The sequence below is a fragment of the Mus pahari genome, chromosome 13 (assembly GCF_900095145.1).
Source record: "Mus pahari chromosome 13, PAHARI_EIJ_v1.1, whole genome shotgun sequence".
In the NCBI taxonomy this organism is placed as follows: Eukaryota; Metazoa; Chordata; class Mammalia; order Rodentia; family Muridae; genus Mus; species Mus pahari.
In genome coordinates this window covers 34,634,704-34,645,818 of record NC_034602.1, presented here as the reverse complement: position 1 = coordinate 34,645,818, position 11,115 = coordinate 34,634,704, and the positions used below count along the sequence as shown (strand labels likewise).

General features: G+C 36.3%; 1 protein-coding gene across 3 annotated transcripts in view; it reads left to right on the top strand.

The window, feature by feature from the left end:
* Rab28 (RAB28, member RAS oncogene family) overlaps positions 1-10,830 on the top strand; it is a 67,016-nt gene extending 56,186 nt beyond the window's left edge. The window contains exons 6-8 of one of the 3 annotated variants that reach the window (XM_021210573.1): positions 2,689-2,766; positions 8,733-8,827; positions 9,942-10,039. In XM_021210573.1, the coding sequence (XP_021066232.1) occupies positions 2,689-2,766; positions 8,733-8,822 (168 nt within the window). In that variant the 3' untranslated portion in view covers positions 8,823-8,827; positions 9,942-10,039. Of the gene's footprint in view, positions 1-2,688; positions 2,767-8,732; positions 8,828-9,941 lie in introns of all 3 variants that reach the window. The other 2 variants (XM_021210572.1, XM_029545259.1) reach the window with 2 other exon arrangements.
* The last annotated feature ends 285 nt before the right edge of the window (positions 10,831-11,115 follow it).

The following is an 11,115-nucleotide window of genomic DNA, read 5'->3' as shown; positions in this document are numbered from 1 at the left end:
TTCTTCTTCTTCTTCTTCTTCTTCTTCTTCTTCTTCTTCTTCTTCTTCTTCTTCTTCTTCTTCTTCTTCTTCTTCTTCTTCTTCTTTTCTTTCCTTTTCCTTTTTTAAATTACTTTTATTTTTTTACAGTCCAGTTGTTACCTCTCTCCCTGTCTGCCCTCATACAGTTCCTCCTCCCATCCCTCCTCCACCCTGTCTCCCAGAGTATGTCACCCCCCCACACTCCCCCCCCCCTTACACCCAGGAACTACACTTCTACTTCTTAACAAGGAACACTGGTGTTTTTGGAGGGAAGACATAAATAGAACATATGAGAATGCTTATTTTGGTTAGTTAATTTTATAGTAGATTTAACAAGAATTATAAAATACCCAAGTCACCCATAATTCTGGTCTTTAAGGATGCCCACTCAGACCCTTAGAGGATCCTCTTGTATTCTCTCACTGAAGGCCTCCCTGTGTTGCTTTCTTTGTGTCAGGTGTGTCAGTCTGATTGTCTCTGTTGCATAGGTGCATCTTCTATAGCTCCTGTCACAGGGCTCGCTCTGAGGTTGAGTGGTAGAGAAACCATTTGTGAGCCCAAGTAATGATATTTCAGGCCCATCATTTTAACCAAAACAAATGTTCATTAAACACTAAGATCATGGTCTAGTGGTTTTATATTGTGTTTCTTTTATTTAATGTTTTATCTATAAAAATTTTCCCATGTCATTTAATGTTATAAAATAAATTTAATCATTTATTAAATGTTCAAAATGTATTTAATTATGCACTATTGTTCTTGGACATGTAGGTTTTTTTCTAAATTTCAAATTTGAGTTTTATTAGGAAATTTTAGTAACTTTTAATGCTTTGTTTTCTTTAGATAGATTCATTGACTGGAGATTGAAACATGTTACCAGATGTTCACCAGAAAGACTAAATTAACAAATTCTTTTCCTAGTATTGTAAGATTGCTATTCCACTGGCCCTTGTAAGACTAAGGATTTAATTGTTTTTAAACCTTTACCCCAGTGGTAGAGCAGTACATATAAGAATACAACAATATACAGCAATAAAAACCTTACTAATTTTGAATTTCTTTCATGAGAATTTTGATTGAAAGTTACTATATTTTGCTAACTATTCACTTTTTACTTAGCCATTTCTATTTTTTATTGGTTAAACAATACTATGTTTACATTCATAGAGGAAACAATAACTGATTGTTATCACTCTTGCAATTATTTGTCCCTGTCCAGTTTTTGGTTCATTCCTTTGTTTGTTTTTTGAGACAAGGTTTTTTTATGTAGCTCAAACTGTCTTGGGATTTGCTCTGTAGATCAGGCTTAACTTGAACTCAGAGATCCACCTGTCTCTGCCTCCCAAGTGTTGCCATTAAAGACATGCATCACCATGCCTGTCTACTGTCCAGTGTTTTGTTAAACTTTGTTTGTTTGTTTGTTTTCCCTTTCATTTGGTGCTAGGGCTAGGGCCTTGCTTATGACTGATAATTGTTTGCCTTTATGTATGTGTATGTGCTTGCTTGTGTGAGTTCTTTTTTGTGCCCCACATGAATGCAGGACCCCATGGAGGCTAGAAGAGGGCTTGGGATCCTCTGGAACTGGCATTAGAGGTGGTTGTAAGCCACCATGTGGGTGCTGGGAAATAAGTCTTGCGTCTTCTGGAGGAGCAGTAAGCACTCTTAACTTCTGAGCCCTCTCTAGTCCCCTAGAAATAAGTTAGGGAACTTTTGACTTATATTTAGTAAGTGATCCTAAGGTGAATTGAGCTAGAAACCTGGTAGGATAGTTATAGAGCAAGTTATACAGCAAAAATGGCTAGGACTGAAGCTCCAGAGATTATAGAGGACCTGGCAAAAGGCAACTACATATTCAAGGATGTTTATAAAAAGGTTCCTAATGTATAGCTGTAATGGACTCTATCACTCCTTTACCTTGAACAGATAAAACACAGTAAATAGTACCAAGTTGTTTTACTCGGGGAATAATGAAGAGTTTGGACATTGATAAGAGAACTGAAAGTGTTAATGGTTTGGAAAGCAAGACCTGTTAAAACAGACTAAAGCCAGCTCAGGAGACCAGTGTAGAACTGATAGTCCAGAGCTGTAAAGTGTATGTGAACTTATTTTCATATTCTTAAGGAATTATGGGAGTTTATTATGCTATTGGATGTGTTGGTGTGTTCTTTACATTTATCATTGTAATTGTTATGTTAAATCCTTTCAAATGGGGCTGGAGAGATGGCTCAGCTGTTCAGAACACTTGAGGCTCTTGCAGAGGACCTTAGTTTGGTTCCCAACATCCACACAGTGGCTTACAACCATCTGTAAACTCCATTTCTAGGGGATCTGACACCTTCTACCTCCACAGACACCAGGTACACATGTGCTGTACATAAATGCATGTAGGTAGAAAACTCAAATACATAAAATAAAAATAAACCATTAAAAATCTTTAAAAATGTTTTTGTTAATAAATGTATGTTTAGACTAATTCATTGAATTTCTTGGATTTTCAAATTATGGTTTAATTCTTTAAAAATGATTTCACTTTATATGGTGACATATTTGACAACTGGAGCCATTTTTGGAATACTTGCTGTTTATGCTTCTTTAAAAAGTTTAGTATACTTGAGGTAACTGAAGCATGTCTGTTTTAAATCATTTAAACTTATTTTTGTTATGTAGGTCTTCCTGTGTTTTCAGAAAGTTGCAGCAGAAATCCTGGGAATCAAATTAAACAAAGCAGAAATAGAACAGTCACAGGTGATTATCTTAAAATTTATATTTTAAAAAGTAATGAATTTCTTGTGACAATTTTTTATTCATCAGTTTTTCCCCAATTATTCTATGTACATGTTACCCAAAACCTTGGAAATAGATTACATGTATAAATGAGTATTTATTGCAGAAGATGAAAAAATGAATTTTTACAAAATAATGATAGTCTTACAGTTTTGTCCCTTTTGGTGGAGAACAATGAATAAAATTTTATCAGTTCTTAGTTAATGGATTAAGGTTCAGAGAATCCTGTCATGTGTTTTCTTTTGTTTTTTCTTTAGAGAACCTGACTGTGTAGCCTCTGGTGGCTTCCCCTACCTTCACTTCTAAAGTGTGGGGTTATAGGCCCTGCTTGTACTTCATGCTTCTTTAGGGTTATCTGTTGTTCTTTAAAAGACATTGCAGTAATTTTATTTCTTCATATTATTTTGTTACTTTAATAACGTAAGTTACTGAAGATTTCGGTGCTCTTTCACTATTTCTAGACTATCTTATAAGTAAATAATCAAAAATCAGCAGTGTACAGCTTAAAAATGTCATTGTAGTTGCTCTGTAAGTCACACATTTTATAGAATGAAAACCTTGAGCAAGAGTAATAGGGTTAGAAGCAATAAACTAATATTTTTCCTAAGTACTTCATCTACCTTTCCTTGCAACTGAAAATAGTTATCTTTTCACATCTTTCAATATTTACTTGATTATTTTATAAATTAGCTCTGTGATGTACTTTTATTACTGTTGAATGTTTTAAAGCAGTTAGAACTAGCTCTCTTTCTCTATAGCTCCTCTTTTACTTTTATCATATATATATGTACATATGTACATATATACATTGCAAGATGTTTTGTATATAAATAATATGCATTTGAGAGAAAGTGTACTATTTATCTTTGTGATTCTGCGCTTATTTCTCTTACCACATTCATCTCCAGTACTGTTTGCTTTCCTGAAAAAAGCACACTCCTTCTTTTCTGTGGCTGAACTGAGCTACACAGTATGTATGATCCCTCTCTTTATATGTTCACTCATTGCTTGATACCTAGGCTGGTCCCAAGCTTTGCCTGTTGTGAACAGTTCTTCTGTAAACATGGGTGTGTAGGTGTCTGTGTAGTGTCCTGACTTAGATTCCTTTGCATGTAAAGAGTGATATAACTGGGTCGTATAGGAGGTTCAGTTTCAGTTATTGGAGTGATTCTCATAGTGGCTTCTCTAGTTTCCATTCCCACCAGTAGTTTACAGAGGTACATCCACATCCTTGCCAGAATTACTTTCTTTTAACCAAGAGCCACTCTGACTGGGATGGGAAGGAATTTCAGTGTAGTTTTGTTGTTTTCCTGATGGTTAAGATGTTGAAAATGTTTTCATGTACTTACTGATCATTTGTACTTCTCTATACACCTCTGTATATCTAATTCCATAGGATGAGAGTTGTGAATAGTGCTGCAGTAAACATAAATGTGCAAGGATCTTTATGGTATGTTACCTTAGGAACTAAAGAAAAGCTGGCTATGGTAGGTCTTTGTTAGTTCTCTAATGAAAAGATTCCCTACACTGATTTTCACACTGTTTGGCATAACTAATATCTTATATTTAAACCAACAGTGCATGGGTTCACAGCCCCCTGCCTTTGTTTACCAGCACTTACTGTCTTTTGTTTTCTTAATGGTAGCCATAGTGACTGTGGTGAGATGATAGAACCTTTTTTCTTTTTTTCTTGTTTGTTTGTTTGTTTGTTTGTTTCTAAGTCAGGATTTCTTTGTGTAGCCCTGACTGTCCTGGACTGGCTCTTTAGACTAGGCTGGCTTTGAACTCACAAAGATCCTCATTCCTCCGCCTTCTAAAGGCATGTGCCACTACCAACCAGTGAGATAGAATCTTAATATGGTTTTGATTTGCATTTGATGACTAAGGATGTTGACCATATTTTTCATGTTAATTTTACTTTTTACTAATAAATTTTACCTATTTATTGATTAGATTGTTTGGCTGGTGTTTCTTGTTTTTATTTATTTATTCTTTTAGTATATTGTATATAAAATTTCCCTAGTAGATGTAAAGCTAGCTGGAAAAGCTTTGCTCCCATTCTGTGAATGGTAACTTCCCTTAGGTGTTTCATTGGTAAACACCATGTGTAAGCTGTTTGATATTCTGGCTGTCATTTTCAGAGTCCTTTGCAGAAAGCCCTTGCCTCTGTCTGCATCTTGAAGTGACATTTTTAAAGATCCACATTAAGGTCTTTGATCCATCTTGAATTGATTTTTGTGGAGGATATCTCGTGTAGGATAAGGATACAGTTTCATTGTTTTACTTGTGGTTATCCAGTTCCCCCAGCATCATTTAATGAATAGGCCATATTTTAACTCATTCATCTGAAGGTGAATTTAAGGTACTACAATTTGTGTTTGTCAGAATCTTATGTGTGATGAAAGTTTCATTATCACATCTTATAGAAAGGTAAGTTGGTACCTTTCTCAGTTCATTAATCAGCTTCACAGTCAATATTTCTCAATGGAAACCATTTAAAAATTCATTCCAGAAACTCCAGATGAAAACAAACAACCACAACACTCCAATATATGTATATACAGATAAACACAATATATCACATCTATGTACATATACATAGATATCTATGTACATACATATACATATGTACACATATATTCAGATTGTGTATTGCACAAGTTTTTTGTTCTACTGATGCCTTTAAGTATGCCTTCATATTTATTATTATTATTATTATTATTATTATTTTCTTTATTTACATTTCAAATGCTATCCTGAAAGTTCCCTATAGCCCCCCCGCCCCTGCTCCCCTACCCACCCACTCCCACTACTTGGCCCAGGCCTTCCCTTGTGCTGGGTCATATAAAGTTTGCAAGACCAAGGGGCCTCTATTCCCAGTGATGGCCGATTAGGCCATCTTCTGCTACATATGCAGCTAGAGACACAAGCTCAGGGGGTACTGGTTAGTTCATATTGTTGTTCCACCTACAGGGTTGCAGCNCCCTTCAGNTCCTTGGNTACTTTCTCTAGCTCCTCCATTGGGGACNCTGTGTTCCATCCAATAGCTGGCTGTGAGCATCCACTTCGGTGTTTGCCAGGCAGTGGCATAGCCTCACAAGAGGCCGCAATTATGAAGATGTGTCAGAGTCACCAGCCATGGGCAGCTTGATGCTGTAGTAATTTGGTTTGTGTCGTAAATATTTATAATGAGGTTTCTGCTTTTATTCTATGTACTGAGTACTTACACTCCATTATTTTAGTTCAAACCTATATTGCTTCCATTTGGGAGTCTAATAAAATCAATTGAGTTATCAGAACATTTTGTAAGTTTTGTAAGAAAAAAATGGGGAAAGAAGATTTTTTTTTTTTTTTGATACAGCAAACTTTTTTGGGGACTGCATAATGCCAAGGGACCACAGTGCAATCTAAGCACAAAGAGGAATATGCTTCACCACAGAGCAGACAGATACTTCAATAGCCATACAAAAAGCATTTTGACTTTTGAATTTAGATTTTAGTTTCATTTGCATTGTTTATGTTCCCTCTCCATCCTCACCAACCACTCCCCTTCCCCTGAGCAGATTTCCCTCTATCACAATGTAAAAACGGGGCTATTGTTTCCAGTTTCTCAGATTGTTCAGAGTAGTGGTTAGGCTTTGGAAGAGACGTTACATTCCCTGAGCCGTTTCTAGCATGTCTAGCATTCAGTTCTGCACTCCTGCAGTAGGCACTCTGTGAAGGAAGTATACATTCTTGTGTTTTTCCTTCAACCTGAGACCTTTGCCATGTAGACAGACCTAGGGTCTCAGTACAAGATTTACAGTTTTACACATTAGTTAATAAACCATACATTTATGTGGTTTGATTTAGACATATAGTAGTTTCTTCAAAACAAAGATTCCTGTAATGTCTGAGATGTATTGGCATGCATGCTAAAATGTATATTCTTTATTATCTGAAATATGACCCTGCAAATAGTAGGATGCTCTAAATTTTTGTTGAGGGTTCAGCTATACAGATAGCACAAGCCCACAATCGTAAGGAGACCTTAGGGAGTTCAGAGTTGTCTTTTCCAAATATTGCTCTTCTGAAGCCATTCTAAGTGCTGCTCACCTTCCTTGAGGAAGGCATCTCTCATGTTTGTCGTACTCCAACCCTCACACACTAAACATTGCTAACTTGTATTTTCCCAAATATCCTTTAATTTTTTTATTCATTTTTAAAATTTAAATATATGTTTTCAAATACTTTCAAACTTCTGGATGTGGTGTGGACACTTAAATCCCACACCCCAGAGGTGGAGGCTCTCTGATCCCTGTGCATTTGAGGCCAACCTAGTCTGTATAGCAAGTTCCAGACCCGCTTGGGCTACAGGGTGAAGTCGGAAAAAACTGAAATTAAATCACAGTTAACAAGCAAGCAAGCAAGTAAACAAACATAGAGACCTCAGATACAATCTAACTAAGTAGCTTCAGGTTTAAAACCATGGCACATAGCTTATGTTCAGTAGTCAAGACCCCAAGGAAAAATTTGCCTTGTGAATTATTCATTAATTTGAGAAAATGAGTGATAAGAGCTGGCCATTTACCTGAGTTAGTACTTTGACCCCAGTGTTTTACATGCAGCTCAGTAACCTGGCTATGTTTATAAATAGTGCTTAAAACCATGCTTTGCTTGATGAATGACTTGTTTTTTTCACACTGCTATTATGGTGGTGAAAATCCTTTTTCTTCATTGTAACCTATAGTTGGGCATGAAACAGTTATGTTGAGGGAGTTAGATTATGGCATACCTTTTATTGATGTGTCCTGCTTCCAACTCATCTGTCAGTTAGCAATGCTTTGTTGATGGTACCAAGCCAAGTGTCTGGTAAGTGAAGAATCTTATCCAGAATTAATACTACGCACTAGGGAACTTATGCAGAACCCAACTAACTACCCACATTTATACACTACAGGGTCCTGCTCATTCACTCTCAGTGTTTATCAAATCTTTATTAAGAAATGTCTTCACACACAGCTACTCATGTTGAGGTGTTTTCATTTTAGTAAATGAATATTTGCTGTTAGGAAAGGGGAGCTTCTGCAATCAGGTCTGTGCAGTCCTGCAGAGAGTGCTCCTCACTTCAGATCCGAAGATGCAAGGAGCTTGTTACTTCTCTATGTATGGTTATCCCGCAGAGTACTATCCCCAAGGAGAGAACAACTAATGTGTGGTACTGTGGTTTTATTTATTTAGCAAAATTCTTGAAAGCAAAAAGCTATTGTGCCTTAATATTATATTTCATTATTCTTTTTACATGACTCACAATTGTATTTGGAGTGGTTTGTATATGAAATTTGGCAGTGTAGAGGTTGTGGTTATGAGGACAGGAAGTGATCAGCAGAGGAAGCCCCGAGGAAGTAAAAATTGCCAATATGAAAGCTGCATGCGCTACCTTAGATGCTTAAACAACAGGCTTTCATCTTCCATGTGTCCCCGCAGTATCCCACTCACTAGCAAAATCATGACTTATGTGACAACTGCTTCTGTTCTTTGCCCAGTAGCTCTATAGTAACATAGGAATACATTTTTCAAATGGTTTAGTCATGCATGCCTAGCACAGAGTGACTGACATAGTAGATCATCAGCAATGTTTGTCAGAGGAAATGAACAAATACCTCCATAGTCCTCTGCAATGCAGAGAAGTTAAAGAAATCTACTTCAGTGGCTGGACAGAGTTATGAAGAACAATGTGTATTGGGTTTCTCTTACTTTTCCTTCCTTTTATATGTGAACATTCTGCTAATTCTTTTGTGACATGTTTGAATTCATGTGTTAATTTCCTTTTTCTGCTTTGGCATTTCCTTCTTCTACTGTTAGTCATTAAACATGCTTTTGATTTTCTCTTTCTCTTTCTTTTTTTCTTTCTCCTTCATCTTGTTTATGTTGTACGGAATTGACAGCGTATTGTCAGGGCAGAAATAGTCAAGTACCCGGAAGAAGATAACCAACACCCCAGCTCTGCTCAGAGTAGAGTCTGTTCAGTACAGTAGTGCAGGTACTTACGGGTGAATTATTGCCATTTGGGGAGGGGATGAGGGCTAGTTATATTATCTTGTTCTTCCTTATGAAGGAACATTATTAATTAAAATGACATGTCTTGGTTTAGAACAATTGGTCTTGTACAATGAAAATTATAAATTAAACAAGAAATTGAGAACAAATACCATTTCAGTTACTTTCAATTATGTATATCTTTATGGGTGTTTATTACACATGTAGTACAGACGATTGAAGCAGTTATTTCATTAGTAATTACTTACCATTTCCCCTCCACCCCCAGAAATAGATGGCAATTGAAAGGTTATTAAAATTACTTTAAAGATAGTCTTGAATTGCCCTTCTCTTGATCTGTGTACATGGACTTAGTAAAAGCTAAAACTAAAAGAGGGATTATTTTCATTTCAATTTTTACTTAGAGATGAAGTATTAGACATTTTGCTAAATTCATTGTTTTAGACTGAGCATAAGATGGAAGGAAGTATGAAGGTATCTTTTGGTTTAAGTTGATTTATAGGCATGGATATGAAGTGACTTTTAAATTCCTCACTATGTCACGTTTTATTATAGTCATTATACTTAACCCATAGTGAACTAAGAGTTTTGAGAGGAATGGTTTGAAAACTGGAAAAATTTTTAACAGTGGAGTTTCTCAGGCTTTCCTGTTTTCTATGTGAATCCTTTAAGACACTTCTTTTTCTAGTTCACAAAGTTATAGCCAAGTGTAATGGTCATGAAAAGAGTAAAAAAATAATGAAAATCTTAAAAATGCTGATATCTTTCCTATCAACTAAATATGTATGAATGATTTAACTTGTACTAAAATTATAACCAGGGTTTAAATATTCATATTGATTTGTGAGTTTTTAATAAAATTTGTGATAACTTAAATAAGTATTAAAATTCATAACTGAATGGCTTCCTTTAAAAAAAAGGAGAAGGCAAACAAGAAAATCCCAAACCTATTTAATAAATTCTGGCCAATTATTTTTAATACCAACTCCTGTTTCATTTGTGATGTTTGTTTTTAGACGTTCACCAGAGCTCAGAAAACAATTGATGCTCAGGGCTTTTTCTGATGTCTTGATAATAACTCTTTTCTTTTATGGCAGAGAGTGGTGAAGGCAGATATTGTAAACTACAACCAGGAGCCCATGTCAAGAACTGTTAACCCGCCTCGGAGCTCCATGTGTGCAGTGCAGTGAGCACACACTGTATTGATAATTCTGGCTGCTCTTCCCCTGGATTGGGCCCAAGCTGCCTAGGACCGTGCTTTTTCAGTGACTGTCTATGTAGTCAGCCCACACTTCCTCCCACTCTGCTCCTTCTTCCTTTAGTTGCCTCAGGGATCAGGCAGCTCCCTGGACGGGAAGGAATGCAGATTTGGAACCACGGGTTTTGAAATCTGAATGGAGAATCCATTCTCTGGATTGAGACTGCCTCCTCGCTCCAGAAGAACCATGTTGCTTCTTTATCTCTTCACTTCTTTTTTTCCCAGATATAAAAAACTTTAACCAGATATGAAGATGCTCCAAGCTTTGATCATCATTTTCTATCTGAACTTGTGTATGTGAAAGTGTACTTCAGAGCGCTGATGGTGAAAGTTTCTCAAGAAGGTGTTTGTTTGCTGGCTATTAAGAGTCAAATATACAAAGCTGTATCTAATTGAAAGTGCTTCAAATGAGGCTGTAATAGAAATATTTTTTCATTTTTAAAGGAGCCTAATGTGTTTATATTGTAGTTTATAACTCACAAGTAGTGAGTATTTGATATTGTATTTTTATTACTGTATCATGGTCATTGCATATTTTATCATATTTGGCTTAGATGGCTTTATGAATTTTGATAAATGGTTCAGCTGATCCTCCACATGGAATTTCTCCTACAGACTGTATGAGAGTGCTTCCAGATGAGTCATGATACCCTCGGATCATTGTGGATCGATCATACTGTACCTGATGTTCAGATGGTTTTCTCAGATAAATAAATTTATTTAAAATATGTTTTCTGGGATTTTCATTTATTCATCTTCCTTTTGTTACAGAAAAACAAAGTAGATTTGAACACATGGCTAGCAATCCTGTGACAGTCTGTGTGCCGCCAGTTTCTTAAGCGTTCCTAGGCATTCTGTTGGTTTGTTTATAGTTGAGCCTGTAGCCTGCCATTTCTGGACCTCTATCAGCCCTGGCCCATTTTCTCTCTAGTCCATGCCACTCTTGGTTCTGTGCACATTAAACTGTGAATTCATTCCTATCTGTTGGCCGCACAGGTCCCTCGGCCAGGAAC